The sequence below is a fragment of the Myotis daubentonii genome, chromosome 1 (genome assembly GCF_963259705.1).
Source record: "Myotis daubentonii chromosome 1, mMyoDau2.1, whole genome shotgun sequence".
Classification (NCBI taxonomy): domain Eukaryota; kingdom Metazoa; phylum Chordata; class Mammalia; order Chiroptera; family Vespertilionidae; genus Myotis; species Myotis daubentonii.
In genome coordinates, this window is record NC_081840.1 from 198,851,344 (window position 1) to 198,875,461 (window position 24,118).

The following is a 24,118-nucleotide window of genomic DNA, read 5'->3' on the forward strand; positions in this document are numbered from 1 at the left end:
AGAAAAGCTAAAGGAGGCCCTCAGCAGAAAAATATAGCATAACCAAGTTCTAAATCATAAAAATACAACCAATTTTGGTTCCTAGGCTTTCTCTTAGCCCTGCCTGCCCTCAAATGAAACATGCTCTTCCTGCCTTCAAGCTGTGAAATGCCTGGGTCAAAACCTAGAGCAGTGATGGCGAACCTATGACACGAGTGTCAGAGGGGACACGTGAACTCATTTTTTTGGTTGATTTTTCTTTGTTAAATGGCATTTAAATATATAAAAGAAATATCAAAAATGTAAGTCTTTGTTTTACTATGGTTGCAAACATCAAAAAATTTCTGTAAGTGACACGGCACCAGAGTTAAGTTAGGGTTTTTCAAAATGCTGACACGCCGAGCTCAAAAGGTTCGCCATCACTGACTGACCTAGGGTGTCTGCCTTCTAGAGGAAAGTCTGGAGCAACCAAACTCTCTTCTCTGCTTTGCTAGGTAGAAAGATGGCCAGCTATTGCCTTAAGTGTATTATAGTTTCCCTTCAAATCCACTTTCACCTAGACCAGTGGTCGGCAAACTGCAGCCCCTTGAGTGTGGCTCTTCCACAAAATACCACGTGCGGGTGCGGGCGCGCACGTACAGTGCGATTGAAACTTCGTGGCCACACTCAATGGGCCAAAGAGCCGCATGTGGCTCACAAGCTGCGGTTTGCCAACCACGGACCTAGACAGAGCCCAAGGGTAGATTTGGGAGATTCAAATGACTGAGCCATATCCCTAATACAGTACACTAAAATCAAAAGTCCTATTTGGGAGAGTAATAAAGTACACATACTATATTTTAATGATTTTTTTTAAATCCATCCTTATCCCAAAGCATTTCAATACCCACCTAAATATGAGAATCTATTAGAGGTCTATCACTCTTTAGGAATGAATTTCTGGATTCAAAGAATCAGACATGATTATTCCTTTTAAAAGCATTGTTGTCAGCCTTACAAAAAGATCCTCAAACAAAATTCCTTTTACTTTAAAATATAATTTGAGTTCTAAAATATAATTTAATAACTTAAATTTACACGTCAAATTTTTAGAAGCATATACCTAAAGCCTTAGAGCAAGCAATACCTACTACTAATTGAATTTAGATCAAAATATTACCTACACTTTTGTCAATGTAGTTTACAATACAAGAGAAACCAGTTAAAGAAAGACGCCAATACAAAAATAATTTCTGTCTAGCCTTATTCCCTGTTTAGAAATCCCACAGACCCTGGCCTCTTAGTTAAAGACTCTTACTTCAGACACAATGATGTCCATCTGACGCCGCAATTTCCTTAGAGTGTTCATAAGTTGTTCAGGATCTTTATGTATTCCAACCCAGCAGCCATTAACAAAAATCTTGGTTGCACTGAAATACAAAACCAAAAGCATTTTGCATTTAGTCACTCTATTAAGCTATAACCAAAGATTAATAATAGCTTTTTAAAAAATTACATCTATACACACTCAGCAATAGCTGCAGGAGAAATTTCTTCTAAATTTTCCATACTCCATTCTTCTAAAAATTCCAGAATTGGAGAAGGTTGAGATCCAACTGAAATATAAGCCATCAGGGCTAAATTCTTCACAAGTCCTACAGCATGGCCCTTAAAATGACAAACGAAGTATTAGTCACACTGTTTTAGCGTAAGTACCAAAAGTATTTTCCATAGACACTTTTCCTTCAATTTGATTTCAGGATTTACTCCTACTTTCGAAGAACAAAATTATCTTAGTTCTAAGCCACACTACATGATTACATAAAAACTCACTCTGAAAGTAATTACATCCTACATAATTATTGGCAGACTCTTTGTTCTGAACACAAATTTTAATCCATTACCTCTGGAGTCTCAGCAGGACACACCATTCCCCACAACGTATTATGCAACTGTCTTGGTTTTGCCAGCTTGCCATCTCTACCGATTGGAGAATTTAAACGACGCAGGTGAGAAAGAGTAGATGCAAACGTCAGGCGGTTTAACACCTACAACACAATGGCAAATCTTTAAAGTTTGGGCATTTCTGTAAAACTATCACATTTTTGGCAAATACTGGAATGAGGAAAAGTCATATTTTTACAGATAACCCACTGAGCAGCAAACTGACCCCACCCCTCCTTTCTCCATCTTTCCCTGGATAATCTTGTTCACCCCATAACTTCCATAACTTAAAAAGGAATGATAAATATTTAATATACAGCACTAACATACCACCATAAAACATAAATAATTTCTTTATGGTCTCCAGCCACTAGGTCATTAGTTCCACAAGGGTGGGGATTTTTTGTTTTATTCTCTCTTGCATCCCATTATCTAAAACAGTACTTGGCATACATCATGCATTCAGTAAGTGTTAAATGCTATCAACTCACATTCCTTTGACCATAACAGATATCCGTAATCCATCCTGAGACCTCCAAATCCAATACGGAGATTCAAAATTTACATGATATTAAGCAAGGCAATGCTTAGCAGTGATGGCGAACCTTTTGAGGTCGGCATGCCAGCATTTTGAAAAGCCCTAATTTAACTCTGGTGCTGTGTTACATATAGAAATTTTTTGATATTTGCAACCATAGTGAAACAAAGATTTATATTTTTGATATTTCTTTTATATATTTAAATGCCATTTAAGAAAGAAAAATCAACCAAAAAAATGAGTTTGTGTATCACCTCTGACACACGTGTCATAGGTTCGCCATCACTGTTATAAGGTAACTTTTAGAGGCATACAGAGTAAGCAATACAAGCTCAATATGCCCAATAACAAATCACCATCTTCCCTAGCCCTACAACAACCCAAACCTCCTTCCTCTTCCTAAGTCTCCCCTCATGGTTGCTGGCATCATCCTTCCCTTAATCTTCCAATCCAGAAATCTCAAAATAGTTTTGCCTCTGACTTCCTCGTATCACACACCAATAAACATATCCTGACAATTCTATTTTCAAATTTTCTCAGAAACCCAATCCCTCCATTCCCAATGTCTCAGAAATACACTGGCCCCTTGCCTCTTACCTATACTACTGCCAACACCTCACAAGTCCCCGCAATGTCCCCTCCGATCAATCCTCCTCAGTTACAGATTAAAACACAGACATGTTCACATCTCTCACCCATTTACACAATTTGAAAACAGCTCCCCACCTACTCTAGAGAGGAGCATGACATTAAAGTTCTTCTCAACAAAGTTCCAAACGACCTTCCCCTCCCAGTCTCCCAAACTCATCAACATTGCCAAACACCCTGTCACATCCACACCTTTGTCCATGCTATTGCCACAGAATGAAATGCACTTCCCCATTCTACTCTGCTGGCTGAAATGTTACCACCTCTACAAAAGCCACCTGACCCACTTCCAGGAAGAACTGCTCTCTTTTCTGTACTTTATGGACTTCTCTTTTTTCAATATATTTTTTATTGATTTCAGAGAGGAAGAGAGACTGAAACATCAATGATAAGAGAGAATCACTGACCAGTCACCCCCTACACTGGGGACCAACCTGCAACCCTGGCACACATCCTGACCCGGAACTGAACCATGACCCCCTGGTTCATAGGTCAACATCCAACCACCAAGCCACACTTAGCAAATCAATCACAAAGTCTTACAAAATGCGCTTCCTAAACATTTCTCACATTTGTCTCCATCTACAAGATAGTCTAGTCAAGGCCCTAGTTATTTCTCACTAAGTCTGTTGCAACAATCTTCCTGCCACCAAGGGTAACCTTCTCAAATCTTTTCTCCACACTGCCAATTACTGGGACTCTACCTAAAAATCAAAAATTAAACATGTCAATCCCTTCAATGAGCTATTCCCAGCTCCCCTCTCCAACCCCATCTTCCTAATTCTCCCACTTTGAGTTGAAAATCCTAGACTTCTCTAGCTCCTCCTACATACACTCTTTCCTTTCTCCATCCCTTTGTTCAGGATATCAAGAAATTTTCTCCCAGTTTCCTGTGAGCCACTGGTTCTCCACTCCTCCCAGGCTTGGACTATTTCCCAATTACCAAGATTCAGCTGGGTGTTACTTGCTAAAGACTTTTCACCCTCTCAGCTGCATTAAGTGCTTTTCTGCAGCATTCCCAGGGTGGTTGTGCACATCCTTCACTATAATACTTACTGTACCATGTTGTAACTATCTGTTTACATCTACCTATGAGTACAGATGGTAAATTGCTGTAGATCAGGAATCATGTTTTACTCATCTGTGCAACTCCAGTGTGTTGCACAGTGCCTGGCTCATCAACAGTTCCAATAACCATCCACTGAACTGAACTGGCAACGTGACATTTAGCATAACGCAGCCCCCAGCCTAGTGAGCTGTGTCCAGATGACTCTGTCTCCTCTGATAGATGGTGAGCTCCTTGAGAGCTAGAATAGCATCTCATTCATGTTTGTGAATCCAGCATCACAAACACCAAGTATACTCAATAAATCCTCACTAAATTAAAAAGAACTAGAAATTTAACTTTGCTATTGGAAAGCTTCCCAGAATTTCTCAGAGCCTCTGGGTTTCTAGGAATCAAGCACTTGAAGTTGGTGTTTGAATGCCAAATTAACCAGGTGATGCAGGCTAGTTAAAAAAAAAAAAAAAAGGCAGAGGCCAAGATCTAAAAGAAAAAGTTCCATAAAGCTAGACATATACATATAGATTTTCAAATTTCTATGAAAAATAAATAGGAAAAAATTAAAGTGCCTTGTGAAACATTCCCCCATAATTCCATCTAAGAGTAGCTATTGCAGTCCCTGTACATATGACCCGCCAACAAAGAAATCAGTGTTAGAAATCAGTGTTATATTTTCCTCAACTTCTAATATGAAGCTTTTAAGACATAAAAATTTCACTAACATGGACTATCTCACCTTCCAAATGGCTACTCTAATTTATTAACTATTTTGATGCATGCCAAAACTTTAAGTCTCTATTAGTAACAGTAGAAGCTAATTTAAGAAAAATTTCTGGGGGAATAAAGGTGGGCTAGAAGGGGTCAATGGGAAAAAAGGGGACATATGTAATACTTTTAACAATAAAGGCTTAAAAAAAAAGAAAAATTTCATTTTCATAATTCAAGTTTCCAATGCTCTTACATCTGACCAAGTGTGGGGGGAAAAGCAAAATAATTTATATTCAATGAATGTAAGACTCTGCTAGTCCCATAACATTTTGCAATCAGGCCTGTAATCATAGTCGACATCTTTACCTGAGATACTCCAGCTCTGGCTTGATGAGCTTTCTTTTGGTCACCCCAGTTTCCAGTAGCTAAAGAGTATTTTAGGCCATCAGATATAATCCTTGTTTTAATTGCCAACTCCAAGTTAAAATCCTTTCCTCGATCAATAAACTTCTGTGCATAGATCCGTACTTCTTTAAGCAAATTCTTAAACATGCTGCCAAATAAAATGGTACTGTTTTAAACATGTGAAGGTCTACAGCATACATTCTCAACAGGGACAATATTGCCCATAAGGGGACAAAAAGTGGTTGGTCTAGAGCAGTGGTTCTCAACCTTCCCAATGCAGTGACCTTTTAATACAGTTCCTCATGTTGTGGTGACCCCCAATTTCATTGTTACAAATTGAACATAACTAAAGCATAGTGATTAATCACAAAAACAATATGTAATTATATGTGTTTTCCGATGGTCTTAGGCGACCCCTGTGAAAGGGTCGTTCGACCCCCAAAGGGTCGCGACCCCCAGGTTGAGAACCGCTGGTCTAGAGAGCGAGAGAGAGGTGTTATTACTCTTTTTATGTATAAACGAGAGGCCCGCTGCACGAAGATTCGTGCAATAGGCCTTCTTTCTCCTGGCTTCAAGCACCAGTTTTCCTCTTGCATCTGGGACCCAGACCTTCACTCTGGCCACTGCCTTCCATCTTCACTCTGGACACAGTCTTCGCTGCGGCTGGAGACTTCAGTCTTTGCTCCTCGCTACTGCGGGAGTCTTCAGTCTCCAGCCAGAGCTGCTCCTATAGCTCCTTCCTCCCCCTCATAGCTTGATCGCTGCTTCGCCTGCAGACCTTACCGACCGGCTCCTGGGTTCCTGGGGACCGCCTTGCTTGCGGCCCGACTTTCCGATCACAATCACGATCACGGGCCGCAGGCAAGGCGGCTCCTGGGTCCCGGGATGCCGGGACCCTGCTAATGCCTTGCAAAACTACCAGAGGAATAGAGAAAATGAAATAAGCGAGGACTATAATAAATTGTCCTCACAAACCTAAAATTCTTAGCCACAGTCAGGACGGCTCCTGGGTCCCGGGGTGTCACCTTGCCTGCGGCCTGGCTTTCCAATCACAGCCACAGTGTCCCGCCGCTCAGGGCCGCACATGGGGGGTCCCCACTGGGGGCGGGGCTTAGGCGGCACACAGGAGCCAAGATGGCGGCTCATGCTGGCCCGCCCTGCCTGCAGTATGCAAATTAGCCACCATCTTTGTTTGAAGTTAATTTGCATATCGCGCTGATTAGCCAATGGGCGGCATAGCGAAGGTATGGTCAATTACCATGTTTCTCTATTATTAGATAGGATCATAGATGTACATACAGAACATAAGCATATATGGGGAGAGCAATTGGGGGGCAGAGTGTCAAGAGGTTCTTTAGCGGGATGATAACAAATACTAATCTGCAACACACTAAATAACAGAACATGTATAAAACATTGCTAACATGTTACTTTTATTAAACTGTCTACATATTTTATTTTTAAGATAACTTGTTTCTAATTATAAAAATGTATGTTCATTATGGCAAGTATAAAAACATTTACAATAAAACAGAAATCACATATGACCTCAATACTGTGAGACAACCACTGCTAATTATTTTGATAGAGTTCCCTGTAGCCTTTGTGTTTTTTTTGTGTGTGTGTTTTTTTTTTAATATATTTTATTGATTTTTTACAGAGAGGAAGGGAGAGAGATAGTGAGTTAGAAACATCGATGAGAGAGAAACATCGATCAGCTGCCTCCTGCACATTTCCCATCCCACTGGGGATATGCCCTCAACGAAGGTACATGCCCTTGACCAGAATCGAACCCAGGACCCTTCAGTCCGCAGGCGGACGCTCTATCCACTGAGCCAAACCGGTTTTGGCAACATTGTGTTTTTATAAAATACAAAACAGGAATAACAAAAGTTCTAACATCAGCCTTCAAAAATTGAAAGCAGTAATTAAGCTTTTTCAAATGCCTTGCAAAACTATCAGAGGAATAGAGAAAATGTAATAAGCGAGGACTATCATAAATTGTCCTCACAAACTTAAAATTCTTAGACATGAAGCAAAACTAAATCTGGGCAAGGGGCAAAGAGAACATAGTTAACTTCACATGAACCCAATATGAATGATAGTTTAGCACTTCCACGTACAATGCCAATCAAAGTGCAATCTCTCTACTTTTAATAATGTCATCTTATAATTCCTTACCCTCTAAATAAGAATGCAAGTAGTGGTCCAGCAAGATCCAATCTTTTGTTTCCATAGTGATCTCTGTCATCTAATTCTCTTCTACCCAAAGCTGCTAGAAGTAACCTATGCACCATATACCTTTAAGAAAACAAAACAAAACAAAAATAAAAGTGAGAAAAAGTAAACATGTACATGGTTTTGGGATTTTTAAAAAATTTATTTATTAAAAACATCATGTTTGACATTTTGGGCTTTAAGGAAAGCTTTATCTCAAATACATATTTTGCAAAGAACTTAAAACAATGAAATTTAACATACCCCAAGAAATAAGCTTTTTTGGTCTCACAAAAATCACTGACACCAACGTGAGGGAGCATTTCTTTCTGTAAGACTTCTTTCGCATATTTAATTCTTTTCTCTTTAGTGACACCAGGCTTTGCCCCTCTTGAGCCAATGAAATTTAGTGCAACATTCTGTTCTTGGATGACAAAAGCTTCATCGAGAGAAGGTTTAACCTATCAGATAATTTAAATAAGTTACTTTAAGATTCATACTTTCACCTTAAAAATAAGTTATCTGTCAGTTTATAAGATGTTAACTATCCCGATGAACCTAATTGATTATGCAAATATTTTTAGAAAATTAAGGAATAAAAAAAATCTTAGACCTTGAAGACACTTTAGATATCTAGATCTCTAACAAAATCCATTAATCAACACTTTCCAGAAAAATACAAATAGTTTATTTTTTATATTTTAATAAGTAATGGCAAAACAAGCTCCTTCCAAATATCTAAAATCCATTTAGAGAAGTTTAATAGTCAAATCAAAATTTACTAACCTAAAATTAAATGGGCCAGATTGGATTTAAACCTTGGCTTATAAGGGCCCAGCCAGTATAGTTCAGAGGTTGAGTACAGACCCATAAACCAAGAGGAAACCAATTTGATTCCTGGTCAGGGCACATGCCTGGGTTGGGGGCTTAGTCCCCAGTAGGGGAAATGCAGGCAGAGCCACTTGAAGATGTTTCTCTTTCATCAATGTTTCTCTTTCTCTATCCCTCGCCCTTTCTCTCTGAAATCAATAAAAATATATGTTTAAAAACAAAACAAAAAAATTGGTTTAAGAGGTCTATATCCTACAAATAAAACCACTCAGTTTTTTGTAAAAGATAGTATTTTAAAGACACATTCTTATAGAGACCTACATTCCATACCTCTGGTATCTGAGCAGCCAAGTAATAAGTTTCCTCATCTACAAAGAGACTAGATAAAATAACATCTAAATTTCACTCTAGTTCTAACATTCTTAAGTTCCAATTTTACACAACAATGAGCATGAGAAATGAGGGGTAACATTTCATAACTTTGACCCCTGTAAATACATTTTAAATCCTATCACATATACTGACAAGTCTTTCCCACCTTTGACTTCCTATGTCTAATTTTCACTGATTCACAAGTTTAAGCATCCAAATTCCAATTACAGAATCAGAGAACAGAGAAAAGGTCAGGTAAACCAGTAAAAGTGAGGCCACAGTATGGTAAACGAAAATGACCTTTTTAAAGTAAATTGCTGTTCTTATGAAACTGTTTTCTTAAGGTTAATATGGATTTGGAAAAAGGTATTAACGATAATAATGTGTTTTCAGAAGAAAAAATTAAACACTTTGGAACAGTGAATGCTTGACTCACAGACTTGTAAAATTTGACTTGCACTTCATAGGAGCTATAGGAACAAACAGTTTTTTCAAAACAACAATATACATAAAGCAAATCAGGTCTCTCACTTTACTAAGAAAAATCCAGTTTGAATACTGTCTTAATCCAATTCGAATCATTTGGGATGCCTTTTGGATAAAAGATAACATGTAATATCTTTTCTTTTAAACACTTAAATACTTACAAATTAAGTATTTAAATTTTTAAAAAGCAGCCCTGGCCAGTGTTTCTCAGTGGTTAGAGTGTGGGTTGCAGGTTCTATCTTGGCCCAGTAGGGGTACATGCAATTGATGTCTCTCCCTCCCACCTTCCGTCTTCCCTTCCCTTCCTTTCACGCTCTTGGGGAAAAAAACACACACAAAAACACCGAAAAAATATCCTCAAATAAAGATTTGAGGATATTATAATAAACAAATAAATAAACAAATAATAAACAAATAAATAAAATAATAAAATAAAATTTAAAGCATACTACTGGTGAAAGCTTAAAGTCAAATCTAACCAGAACTCATTTTTTCATGTAACTTATCAATAAATAAATACTCTAATAATTACAATGTAATCCTACTCCACTTTCTAACTTTTTGACCAATGCTTAGCCTGTATTTTACCTTATTTCTCTGTAGTCTTAAAGTCTCGGAATAATTCAGGACAACTTTAAGACCATATACTACTATTTATTAAGACAAAGATCATTAATGAAAGAGAAAAAAAATGAGGGAAATTCTACAAAATAAATGGCCTATCATCTCCAAAAATTTCAATGTTATGAAACACTGAGAAAAAGATGAGAAGAGACATAAAAACAACATGGAGTACATGATCCTATACTGAATTCAGAACCAGAAAATAAAATGCTACTAAGAACATTATCAGAACAACTGGCAAACACCTAAAGAAGGTCTGTGGGTTACTAGAACTGTGCCTATGTTAAATTCCTGATTTAATAATCATACTTTGATCATGTAAGTGAATGTTTTGGTTCTTAGGACATATACACTGAAGCATTAAGGAGTAAAAGAGCATGATCCATGAAATAAGTCTAGTATGTTTTAGAAAAAAATAATATGTATAAAAAGAGAGTGCTAAAGCAAATGTGCCAAAGGTAACGACTGGTGAATCTGGGTTAAGAGTATATAGGAGTTCTTTGCAGCTTTCTGTAAGTCTGAAATTACTTCAAAATAAAAAGTTAAAATTTAACAGTAAATAGCATGAGATCTGTGACAAGTAAACTGCTCTTCAGAGTGGCTTTCTGCTTGTTTTAAGATTAGCAATAGCCCTGGCCAATGTGGCTCAGTTGGCTGGAGAGTCATCCTGTACATCAAAAGGTCTCGGGTTCCATCCCTGGACGGGATGCGTGCAGGAGGCAACCAATCAATGTTTTGCTGTCACAAGGGTGTTTCTCACTCTCTGTCCTCTCTCTTGGGTGAGGATTTAAAAAAAAAGATTAGCAACAGTCAGTAACTTTAAACCTCTTATAAAACACTATGAATATATTTTGCTTATACATTACCATTTCCATCATCTCTGGATCTTCAAAATCATAAATAATATGCTCTAAAATATCTCTGTCAGACACAAAACCTAATGCTCTGAACACAATAATAATGGGAACTTCTTGCTTGATATATGGTAGAGTTGCCACAATGCGCTGACCAATAGCACTCTTTTTTGCACCCTAGAAAAAATAACATTAGAGAATGAGTATACAGAGATCACAGCCATAAAAAAGTATCAGTGAGAATCATTTTACATATATACTCATCACTGTACGTATTTCGAAAGAAGCATGCTTCTTATACCATGAGGAATGGCTGCTTTTCAAAGACACTGGAACAGATTTACTAATTTTATGGACAGGCTGTTCATTTTGTCCTGAAAAAACTTCCATTCTCTGCTATCTGCCTGCCAAGATTTCCTCAGAATTACCCAATACTGTATCTGGAAATGACTTTTGGCTGCAAAAGAACATGAACATTGACCCCCTCACCCTCTCCATCCACCAAGAAAACAAATAAAAACAAAACGTATCTGGAAGAAACAAAGAAGGGCTCAAAAAGAGAGAATATGGCCCTGACCGGTTTGGTTCAGTGGACAGAGCATCTGCCTGCGGACTGAAAGGTCCCAGGTTCGATTCCAGTCAAGGGCATGTACGTTGGTTGCGGGCACATCCCCAGTAGGGGATGTGCAAGAGGCAGCTGATCGATATTTCCCTCTCATCAATGTTTCTAACTCTCTATCCCTCCCCTTCCTCTCTTTAAAAAAAATCAATAAAATATTTTTTTTTAAAAGAGAGAGAATATGAAAAAAAGAGAGGGAGAGAGAAGATGGACAGGCAAATTTTGAAAAAGCTAAGCACAGAATGAAAAATAAGTATTAGCTCAGAGCTGGTCTGTGTGGTATTTTCTTGTTTGAATAAATAAACAGCCTCTTTCACAAGCTTTATTTTTTCCCATTTCTTTTCTCACTTTAATTGCACACACATACAGTAATAAAATAAAAGTTACTAGCCTACACTGGTATACAATCATGTGGCTTCTCAATTTTAATTATATTTCCTTCCTTCAGTATCAAATTCATCCCTCCCTTGGCCTCAAAACCCTATATTATCATATCCCTCTAATGACAGTTTCTGTTGTCTTCCTCCTACTTCAGGCCTCCTTCCTAGAAACCTTATCCCTTCTCATGGGTGTCCAGTAACAATTTTTCATAAATGATACCCAAATCTTCATCTTGATCTTTTTCCTGTACCCTCAACCCTCATATCTACAACTACCATTTGGCTATTTCTATCAATTATTTCCATTTAGTCCATTATTTGTTTCATTATAGATTTTTTGCAAAACAAGCAAAACATTAAGAAATAATGCCTACATCATGCACCCCAACCAAAAAAAATATTCTGTCTGAAAATGAACTCAATAAGGTCTCTCCAAAGATCAATTCTTGAAAGTTATTCTATTCAGAACCTCAGGATAGAAATCATAGAATCTTAAGTAATCCATCCTCATACTATAGCAAATCTGTCACTAAATCCAGGTGATTTTCTTTCTCTGCCTCTAATTAATTCATTGTGCCCATAGCTAACATGATAACCTCCCTAATATGTTGAATTTATCTTTGCCATCCATAACCAAGGCCAGTGCTTCTCAAAAATAAATGCACATCACAACCACCTGGGGATCTTTTCTGGGCCCCATTCCGCCACCATTTAATCAAAACCTTTTTGATTAACACATTCTATTTAACTTCAGGCAGTTAAAACTCTCTAATCTCCAAGATTTTATCTTTGTAATACTTACAAAAAGTGAAATTAGACTCTGCAAAACTATTTGTAAGAGCACAGGGCTGGACACCTAAATGTCTACCATAAGATAGTTTTAAAATTTGCATATGGAATATCACAGCTCAAAAAGAATGATCAAGCACTGATCTAAACATGTTTTTTTCAAAGGATAACAGCAAAGTGTATGTGGTATGCTCCCACTTGTATTTTTTGCATTAAGACTGTTGCTGAACTGATTCATAAAAAATTATCAAAAGCAGCTACCTCTGAGGAAGAGATCTGGGGGGTCAAAGACTACTTTTTTTAGTATATCCTTTCTTGTGCTTCTTGAACTATTTGAACATGCATGTATGACTTATTCAAAAAAACTTTAATAAAAAATGCACACTGCATATTAGCATAACCAATGGACACAGACACTGGGGCTGTGGGGGCTTACCCAAGGTGGGAATGGCTGGGGTCAACTGGGGAAAAAGGAGACATATGGAAAACTTTAGACAAAAAAAAAAAAAAAATTTTTTTTAAATGCACATGAGCCCCAGACAGCTTGGCTCATTGAACAGAGCGTCAGCCTGCGGACCGAAGGGTCCCAGGTTCGCACATGCCCAGTTTGCGGTCTCATCCCCAGTAGGGGACGTGCAGGACGCAGCCGATCAATGATTCTCTCATCACAGATGTTCTCTCTCTCTCTCCCTCTCCCTTCCTCTCTGAAATCAATAAAAATATATATTTTTAAATGTACATGAAATTAAATAGAGGTAATTACAACTACTTTCCAAGATAGTCATAAAGATTAAATCAAGCACTCTGGAAAACATAATTGACACAGCAAATATTCAAGAAATGTTAGCTATTATTAGATTACATTATTTTAAGTAACATGCCTATGATAGGCAGCTTCTAAGATAGTGCCTGACGATCCCTGCCCACTACTATTATTGCCTGTGCAATTACCTCCCATTGAGTACAAGGCTGAGGGTACTGACTTGCATCCAACACAACGAAGATATTGGTTCCAAGATTATTTTATAAAAGACTGTCATTTTCCCCTTGTTTGTACACTCTATGGCTCTTCTCAATTACTCTCTCTGATGAAACAAGCTGCCATGCTGTCAGCTGCTGCATAGAGAGAACTCATGTGGCAAGAAACTGAGACAGGCTTCCAACCAAAAGCCAGCAAGGACTGAGACTCTCAGTTCAAAAGCCCATGGTGAACTGAATGCTGTCACCAACCACGTGACTGAACCTTAAGATGACTGCAGTCCAGGAAAACACAATGACTGCAGCCTTGTGAGAGATGTTCAACTAGAGGACCCAGCTAAGCCACACCAAGTCTGGACTTATACAAACTATGAAATGATATATGTTGCTATTGGAGTAATCTTACAGAGCAATCTACACTAATAAAATAGAAACATGCAAATTGGTGTCACTCTGCTACGCCCACCAGCCAATCAGGATGCGTATGCAAATTAATCCATCAAAGATGGTGGTTAATTTGCATATGCAGATGCAGAGTGAAGACTGAAGACGACTGAGGACTGAAGAGGCTTGGATTCTCTGCTGCAGCTGGAGCGGAAAAGCCAAGCCTCGCTGCTGCAGCCTGAGCAGAGAAGCCAAGTCTTCCTGCGGCCCGAGCAGAGAAGCCTTGGCTTATCCGCTGCGGTCGGACCAAAAGCCTGGATCCGGGTGCCGGAGGAAAACCAGTGCTGGCAGCCAGAGGAAGCTAAGCCTTCTGTGCAAATCTTCATGCAAAGGGCCTCTGGTAAGTAAATAAAACAATGCCTATAACACTTATAATAAGTTCAAGAAAAACTTTCTGACTAAGAATGCAGTCTGATAAACTACAAAAAGGAATTAACTCAAACATCATAACCCAATCCATACCTGTCCTCCTCTTGCCAGCATGCTAACCCAAATAGTACTGGTGGGTCGGGAAGAATTCTCCAGACATGATCTACACTCTCCTGTGTAGGCATATTTAGAATCCTTTTTGGCAAAAACATAGACTGTGTTCGTTGCCATTTTTTCTTGCGCAATTAGAACCTATATAGACAATAAAAAAAGTTACAGCCATAAAACCCACAAGGTCCTTGAAAAAGAAAGAAGAGTGAAATCAGTGTCTTAATTTAATTTGATAATATAGGCTCACTGAAACATCAATTCTTACACTTTACAAATTCCATTTTGTATAAATGCTTCATAGAAACCTGTAAGCCCAAACAACAGACCATATAGGACATGTTATATAATACAGCTAAATAAAATTTCAGATTGCCCAGTCAGTGTGTCTCAGTGGTTGAGCGTCAACCCATGAACAAGGAGGTCAGGGTTCAATTCCCGGTCAGGGTACATGCCCGGTTTGTGGGCTCAATCCCAAGTAGGGAGTGTGCAGGAGAGCACTAATCAATGATTCTCTCTCATCATTGATGTTTCTGCCTCTCCCTCTCTCTACCTCTCTCTCTGAAATTAATAAAAAAAATATATATTTTAAATAAAGTAAATGTTTGGTTTACATAAGTTTAACTGTCACCCACCCTAAATATTTCAAGTACCACTTCCAGATTATTCTGTATAAAAGTTTACTTTTTAATTCCAACTTTCAAATTTTAATCATCGTTTTGTAAATTTTTTTTAAATAATGCGACTAGCCCTGGCTGGATAGCTCAATTGGTTGGAGCATCATTCCAATACGCCAAGGTTGCGGATTCAATCCTGCTCAGTCAGGGGATATACAAGAATCAAACAATGAATTTGTTGGAACAACAAATTTGTGTTTCTCTCTCCTTCCCTCCCTCCCTCACTGCCTCTCTCTTTCTCTAAAATCAATTTTTTAAAAAATAATGCCACAATACCTTTTCTGATCCATTAATAATGAAATAGCCACCAGGATCCAAGGGGCATTCATTTAACTCACAAAGATCACGATCTGTTAAGCCATTCAATAGGCAATAAGTTGAACGCAACATAATTGGAATTTTTCCTATAAAAGTTTTCTGATGCTGAGTCTGCTGTTGTTCTTCCCCTTCTTTAATGACTGTTTTTGTTATATCAACATAAAGTGGAGCAGAATACCTTCAAAAATAAAAGGAGAACACAATTTAGTAATAGTGGGAATTCGCTAAAACTCTCAATTAGTTAAAATTATATTTTCTGAATTGTATTTCACTACCAGTTGCTGGAAAAAAATCTTACGTTAGATTTCGTAATCTGGCCTCATTTGGCATCATTGGTGAAGGAGCGCCATCTCTTTCCCAGTGAGTAGGCTTGGAGAGATAAATTTGTTCAAACTTCAGCAAATATCTTGGCTGAAATAAAACCAAAGAAACCACATAGAGGATAAATAATCTTTTTCCATAAAAGTTTTAATGATTCTTTTTCAATCGACATTAACATTTTGAGTAGAAAAGGCTCCAGAAACTGGCAAAATTAACCCACTGTACTAATAATTAGTACTAATATTGTACTAATACAGGGACTCTCTAAAGTCAACATCCATATTCCAAAGATGTCACATTTTATATTTAATCACTTTCTTAAGGCAGAAAACAAAATGAGCCTTAATATATCATATGTAAATAAAGACTATGGACATATCATGTGCTCTAAGTTTATATCAAACAACGAAAATGTATTTGTATTAAAGATAAATATAGTCTCATGTGCCCTGTCCTTAGGGTCAGAAGTACAAAGTTACCAGAAAACAAAGAAAAGGTAAATTCATACAGTTAGAGCTGTCCTCTAATCAACCGAACACCAGAAAAAAGAATGCACCTAATTTAATTCTTAAAGTTCCAAAAAATTCTAATTATTTATGTGAAGGACAAGAACTACCAACTCTAGTTGACTGTAGCTCATTCCACAGCAGAAAAAAAAGTCTTTCAATTAATTATATACTTGCTCCCCAATAAAACAAGATCCATGAGAACTTCCAGAAATTTCTCTCTCAATCAAATCTCAGAGAAGGAGATCGAACTAAACAAACTACTTAAGGTAAATTATCGACATTCAACTTTCCTAAAATGGAGTACGTAAAGAGCAAAGAGAAACAGTGATGATAATGAACCAAAGGGAAGCCATCCATCTACTTATTTCCACCATTACCCTAACATAGGACATTATTATTTTAAACCTAGGATATTCCAAGATTTTTACCTGCCTCCAACCTCTACCTACCATTTAAAGTAATCTTTCTAAAGTAATGCTATATTCACTTTACTTGACAATATTTCAACAATTCCCCATGACACCCAAAGACATCCAAAGCCTGGGACAACCTGGTTCCATCTTATTTTCCACTAATACCTATCAAAAATCAGATCAAACAAACAAAATCATACACTGACTGTGGTGGTCCCCATGCCATACCCAAGCCAAATACATCAAGCATTTTCTTGCTGAAATGCCTAAGTATCTTTTCTCTACTAAGATAAATTCTACCCTGCCCTTCATGGTCAGCTTAAGTCTCTCCATCTTTTCCACCAAGTTCTGATACCCCAGCCTCAGAGATCTTTTTCTCCAAAAGTACTTATGGTATTAGCACTTTGAATATGCTATGTTACATTGTTCTCTCTCTTGTTTTGCAAAGACAATAAAGAAAAAATGGCCTGGCCAGCGTGGTTCAGGGGTTGAGCGTCCACCTATGAACCAGGAGGTTGAAGTTCGATTCCCAGTCAAGGCACACGCCCGGGTTATGGGCTCAATCCCTGGTGTGGAGCGTGTAGGAGGCAGCTGATCAATGATTCTCTCTCATCATTGATGTTTCTATCTCTCTCTCCCTCTCCTTTCCTCTCTGAAATCAATAAAATATATTTAAAAATTAAAGAAAAATGTCGTAAGTATAAAAAAGGCATTTTATGCTTATTGGTCCAGCACACTGCCAGACGAGACTATTATTTTTGTTCTTAACAGCAAGTCTTTACAGCATCTCCAACTAGAATGAGAAGAACGTATCAGCCCCTAGGAGCAAACTACAGAAAAGACTATGTATTTCGAGAGGTCTTTCACACTGTCTCTCTACCACTGTAAAACTACAGATAGTCATTATTTTAGATTATATACTTCCTTACAATCATTCATGTAAAACCAGAGTACTAAAATTATACCCTTGCTATGATTTTAACAATGCTAAAAATATGCATGTATCAACAAAGACTAAGGAACTTGGAAAAAATAAAATAGCTAATATGTTTAAGTGATTTTCCTTTATTATTTCTTATACTGCTATAATGTATTTCATTCAACAAATAATCAAGAGAAAAAGTCCTTCAAATACATTTTTCTTTAATGATTCCTTATACTGTGAAAGAAAAAAGTGGGTTTTTCTAAGAAATATGACTATTTCTGGCTTCATCTTATTTCTGAATTCCCTTTTGCCAAATATCAAATACCTACTATTTGATAAAGATTGGGGTTTTGAATTCTAGTTGACCCTTGAACACCCACACCCCAACTCCATGCCGTTAAAAATACACTTATAACTTTTGACTCCCCAAATGTTAACTACTAATAGCCTACTGTTGACTGGAAGCATTGCCAATAACACAATATTCTTACAATAAAGTAAGCTAGGAAAAAGAAAATGTTAAGGAAGAGAAAATACACTTAGAGTACTGCACTGTACTTACCAATACTGTAAGTTTACATTGTTTGTGTAGAAGAATGAAAGAAACCCATGTATTTCATCAACCCATGCAGTTCAAATCCGTGTTGTTCAAGGGTCAACTATACTTGCAAAAATGCATCTCTCCACTTATAAGAATAAATCAGGAGCTGATTGAAGATGCTATAAGTACTCTGCTAAAAACACCAACTAACTTTTTATTAGCCTTCAAGACAGGTGAGAGAACTGAAATTTCAAATCAATAGTCCTCCTTTACTTATGTTACTTTATTAGAATAACTATCTTACCGGTTCTTCAACTTCTCCACTAGCATGCTGAGCTTCAGCTTGTAGGTCTATAGGTGGAGCATCTTCCACAATTCTTTGAACAGACATCTGAATAAACTCATCAAAAGAATCCAGCTGTTGTCTGACCAAGCCTTTCTCGTCAAAATAGGAACTAGGAAAATATTTGAGTCCATAATTAGCCACAACACAGTGAGTGATGTTTTGTAGTATATTTCCCCATTTTCATTACAATTAAATTCAACAAACAGTTATTAAATACCAGCCACTATATGCCCATCACCACACAAGATACTATGAAGTATCCAAAAAAGGGGTGAGACTATGAAAACTGTCTTTGTAGAACTTAAGTTTGTGGAAATAAGACTTATACTTATGAGCAAAATAATTAAAGCACAACATAAGGGGAGGAGGGGAGAGGGTTGGGAGAAGTTAATGGGGGAAAAAGGAAGATCTATGTAATACTTTCAACAATAAAGATTAAAAGAAAGAGAAAAAAAGGCACAATGTAAGAATTATAATGAATAAAGAACTACTCTCATCGTTGTTTCTCTCTCTCTAACCCTTTCCCTTCTCTCTATAAATATCAATAAAAACATATTTTTAAAAAATAAAAATAGGGGAGAGAACCAAGATGGCGGCATAGGTTAATGCCGGAGTTTGCTGCTTTGAACAACTACTTCAAAAGTGAAACCAAAAAACGGAAGGGACATCACCCAGAACCACAGGAACGCTGGCTGAGTGGAAGTCCTACAACTAGGAGGAAAGAGAAACGCATACGGACACTCAGAGGAGGCGCAGTGCTGAAGTCAAATTCTGAGGTGCGGAGTGCGCTGAGCGGGCTGGCGGCGGAGGGCGCGGTTGTTGTTTTCAATCGGGAGGGAGTCGCAGACTCTGAACTCCAGATACAGGCGAGTCTTTGGGGACCCATACTCAAACGGGAGAAGCGGGACTGTCTGGCTTCGGTCAGAGCCAGTGCAGCTTTCTCTCCCAGCTTTGCAGCGGGTGCTGGGACTCAGAGAGGCAGAGCCCCTGAGGACAGGACTGAGAGCCGCCATAACTGCTCTCTCCGGCCCACCCTGTTGATCCTGTGCGACCCGCCCTGCCCAAGCCCTGCACAGAGGCATTTGCCGGATAGCCTCAGGCAAAGGCTAGATTAGCACCTCCCTAGAGGACAGAAGTTCTCTCACCGCTGACACAGCTGATTCTCATAGCCACTTGGCCTGGAGGTCAAACCCTCCCTGGGATTAACTACAACAATCAAGATTTAACTATAAGACTGCGAACAAAGACCACTAGGGGGTGCACCAAGGAAGCATAACAAAATGCGGAGACAAAGAAACAGGACAAAATTGTCAAAGGAAGATATAGAGTTCAGAACCACACTTTTAAGGTCTCTCAACAACTGTTTAGAAGCTGCCGATAAACTTAATGAGCTCTACACGAAAACTAATAAGACCCTCGATCTTATATTGGGGAACCAACTAGAAATTAAGCATACACGGACTGAAATAACGAATATTATACAGACGCCCGACAGCAGACCAGAGGAGCGCAAGAATCAAGTCAATGATTTGAAATGCGAGGAAGCAAAAAACATCCAACCGGAAAAGCAAAATGAAAAAAGAATCCAAAAATGCGAGGATAGTGTAAGGAGCCTCTGGGACAGCTTCAAGCGTACCAACATCAGAATTATAGGGGTGCCAGAAGATGAGAGAGACCAAGATATTGAAAACCTATTTGAAGAAATAATGACAGAAAACTTCCCCCACCTGGTGAAAGAAATGGACTTACAGGTCCAAGAAGCGCGGAGAACCCCAAACAAAAGGAATCCAAAGAGGACCACACCAAGACACATCATAATTAAAATGCCAAGAGCAAAAGATAAAGAGAGAATCTTAAAAACAGCAAGAGAAAGAAACTCAGTTACCTACAAGGGAATACCCATACGACTGTCAGCTGATTTCTCAACAGAAACTTTGCAGGCCAGAAGGGAGTGGCAAGAAATATTCAAAGTGATGAATACCAAGAACCTACAACCAAGATTACTTTATCCAGCAAAGCTATCATTCAGAATTGAAGGTCAGATAAAGAGCTTCACAGATAAGGAAAAGCTAAAGGAGTTCATCACCACCAAACCAGGATTATATGAAATGCTGAAAGGTATCCTTTAAGAAGAGGAAGAGGAAGAAAAAGGTAAAGATACAAATTATGAACAACAAATATGCATCTATCAACAAGTGAATCTAAGAATCAAGTGAATAAATAATCTAATGAACAGAATGAACTGTTGATTATAATAGAATCAGGGACATAGAAAGGGAATGGACTGACTATTCTTGGGGGGGAAAGGGGTGTGGGAGATGTGGGAAGAGACTGGACAAAAATCGTGCACCTATGGATGAGGACAGTGGGTGGGGAGTGAGGGCGGAGGGTGGGGCGGGAACTGGGAGGAGGGGAGTTATGGGGGGGAAAAAAAAGAGGAACAAATGTAATAATCTGAACAATAAAGATTTAATTAAAAAATAAAAAAAAATAAAAAAATAAAAATAAAAATAAAGAACTATAAGAGAGCACTAATTTACAAATGTCCTTTGTAGATAAATTTCATCCAAACTCTTGGAAACATTTCTTGAAAAAACTGTCAGGACAAAAACTAAAAAAAAAAAAAATCCAGTCAAAGATAAAAATAAGAGCACTAATTTGAATAAGAGAAAAGATATCAATGACTAAAATATGGGATGTATTAAGCATTTCAATTTCAGGTTAAAGATTATTAGTTCTATTTTGAATATGTTAAAGGTGAGATGACAGTAAGTCATTCAAGTGAATATACTCAGCAAATGAATGAAGATTAAAAGATGGATCATGGGTAAGAGATCAGTGCTAGTAGTGTAGATACAGAAATCACACAGTCAAGCCCTAAAGGATGGAGAATCTACAAGAGCAGACATTGTTTATAAGGAATAGACACTTGTTCATGTGAGGGATGGGGAAAGAGATATATAAAAAGAACAAGTAGATACAAGTGCAAGCGGAATCTCACTCCTCACCATCACCTAAAAACAGCTGCATGGTGAGACTTTAGTGAGACTACAAGAGCTCTGAGATCCAACAGAATCCTAAGGATTGGAGTATTCCATCACCCCATAGCAACAGGAGCTGCCCCACCAGCACACCACCACATCTCAACTCCTGTACCTTGTGACTTCTGCATCTTATATCTGTGATACCTCCTTACTTCTGCTCCTCTCTCCCTAGTACCTAATGACTCACCAATACTCACATCAATTTTCTGATACAATATGAATAACCCAACTAAACACCAGTCACTCATTTGGTGTCATCAGGTCATTTCACAGATCACTGGCATGCCTAGAGATTGGCATTGGGCCAAGGCCCCACCCTTATTCAATCAACTACAGCCAGCAATATTAGAAATTTGATCCTCTGGTAGGTAACACAGTACACAATGCTTACATAAGGTACAGCGTTAAGAATGGCTACAGGAACCCTGGCTGGTGTTGCTCAGTGGTACAGCATCGGCCCTTGCACAGAAGGGTGAAGATTTGATTCCTGGTCAAGGGTACATGCCCTGATTTCAGGCTCAATCCCCAATAGGGGACATGCAGGAGGTAGCCTATTGATTTTGTGCTCTCACATTGATGTTTCTCTCCCCCTCTCTAAAAGTCAATAAACTATTACCCTAGCTTGTTTGGCTCAGTGAATAGAATGTCAGCCTGCGGACCAAAGAGTCCCAGGTTCGATTCCAGTCAAGGGCATGTACCTAGGTTGCAGGCTCCTCCCCGGCCTGGGCCCTGGTCAGGGCTCATGCAGGAGGCAACCAATGTATTTCTCTCACATGAATGTTTCTGTTTTTCCCTCTCGTACTATCTCTAAATTTCTTTCTTTTTTTTTAACACATTTTATTGATCTTTCAGAGAGAGAAAGGGAGAGAGATAGAGAGTTAGAAACATCGATGAGAGAGAAACATTGATCAGCTGCCTCCTGCACATCTCCCACTGGGGATGTGCCCGCAACCCAGGTACATGCCCCCGACCGGAATCGAACCTGGGACCCCTCAGTCCGCAAGCCGACGCTCTGTCCACTGAGCCAAACCGGTTTCGGCTATCTCTAAATTTCAATAGAAAAATATCCTCAGGTGAGGATTTAAAAAATAAATTAAATAAATAAAAATAAACTATTCTTTAAAAAATGTAAAAATCAAATCATTTATTTCGCAACAAATATTAAATGCAGTGACTATTCACAATAGTGTTTTATCCTTGAGCATTCTACTACACATGTTGAAAACAATTCTTTTTCATCTGAAACCAAAATATTCTTTCAATATAGGCATACGCCACAGAATGCCTACCTGGTTTTTGTTTCCTAGTAGAAAAGACTCTTGGTGTTTAATATCCAAATATTATAGAAAATCCTAGTGTCTCAATACAAATTATTTATAGCCTCTGTTTAATAGGAAAAATATATACTGACATCTCAAAAACTCAAAACATTTTTAACAATGTTGAAAAAAGGTTCAGTTATATTCCAAATACAACTGGCAGAATGTCAGAAGCCTGTGTTCTTTGAAAAGGGAGAAAGTGTCAACCAAAAGATGTGCTTCCTGGAGCAGATGGGGATCAAAGAGACATCATCACGTTACTCATACAAAGCAACTGTCAGCCTGATGAAGCAGAGTTGTAGCATTGCACATCCTAACACAGCAGGATGTTACCTTATTACTTAGGATTTTGTTTTCTTATCTGGACGGTGTTGCTCAATGGTTGAGTGTGGACCTGTGAACCGGGAGGTCACTGGTTCGATTCCCAGCCAGGGCACATGCCTGAGTTGTGGGCTTAATCCCCAGTGTGGGGTGTGCAGGAGGCAGCCAATCAATGATACTCTCTCATCATTGATGTTTCTATCTCTCTCTCCCTCTCCTTCCTTTCTGAAATCAAGAAATATCTATATCTATATCTATATCTATATCTATATCTATATCTATATCTATATCTATATATCTATCTATATATATACTAGAGTCCCGGTGCACAAAAATTTGTGCACTTGGGGGGGAGGGGGGTCCCTCAGCCGACCTATGTGCCGGGAGCCGGTCCATCCTTGCTGTTTCAAGGGACCTGGCATATATGGCATACTGTTCTTAATATGTTTTCTCACCTTCTTGGCACTATGTGTTTTAACCAAGGTCACCTCTCTGAGAAAGGTTGTTTCCCCAGGTAGGGATTTTCCCCTGAAGTTAGGGAGGGAATAAAACCCCTTAACGAAGTGCCAGGTGGGTAATTAATCACTTTAAGTACGAACAATCATGCTTAAGCTACATAATCTTTACTCCCTGGAATGGAGATAAGAAACGCCCTAACCTTTGGAATAGAGACTGATAGGATTGGAATCAACTGGTATAAATGCAGATGTAACAGGACAACAGGAGAGAGAACCTACACACAGAACCTAGACACAGAACCTAGACAGAACCTAGAGGCAGAAGAACTTCGCTGGAGAGAACATGGCAAAAGATCCTGGACAGAAACTGGCCACAGAACCTAGAGACAGAACCTGGCTGAAGAACCTAGAGACAGAACCTAGAGACAGAACATGGCAAAATATCCTGGACAGAAACTGGCAACAGAACCTAAAGACAGAACCTGGCTGAAGAACCTAGAGACAGAACCTAGAGACAGAACATGGCAAAATATCCTGGACAGAAACTGGCTACAGAACCTAGAGACAGAACCTAGCGAGAGAACCTGGCTG

General features: G+C 38.5%; 1 protein-coding gene across 1 annotated transcript in view; it reads right to left on the minus strand.

Annotated features, from left to right (window-relative positions):
* The window catches only part of POLR2B (RNA polymerase II subunit B), a 58,853-nt gene that overhangs the window by 25,856 nt on the left and 8,879 nt on the right, over nucleotides 1-24,118 (minus strand). Inside the window, exons 3-13 of the mRNA XM_059670256.1 lie at nucleotides 18,344-18,494; nucleotides 15,629-15,741; nucleotides 15,289-15,508; nucleotides 14,321-14,479; nucleotides 10,661-10,825; nucleotides 7,746-7,942; nucleotides 7,446-7,565; nucleotides 5,226-5,412; nucleotides 1,863-2,006; nucleotides 1,487-1,626; nucleotides 1,277-1,388 (exon numbers count right to left, since the gene is read on the minus strand). Coding sequence (XP_059526239.1) covers nucleotides 1,277-1,388; nucleotides 1,487-1,626; nucleotides 1,863-2,006; nucleotides 5,226-5,412; nucleotides 7,446-7,565; nucleotides 7,746-7,942; nucleotides 10,661-10,825; nucleotides 14,321-14,479; nucleotides 15,289-15,508; nucleotides 15,629-15,741; nucleotides 18,344-18,494 — 1,708 coding nt within the window. The remainder of the gene's footprint in view (nucleotides 1-1,276; nucleotides 1,389-1,486; nucleotides 1,627-1,862; nucleotides 2,007-5,225; nucleotides 5,413-7,445; nucleotides 7,566-7,745; nucleotides 7,943-10,660; nucleotides 10,826-14,320; nucleotides 14,480-15,288; nucleotides 15,509-15,628; nucleotides 15,742-18,343; nucleotides 18,495-24,118) is intronic.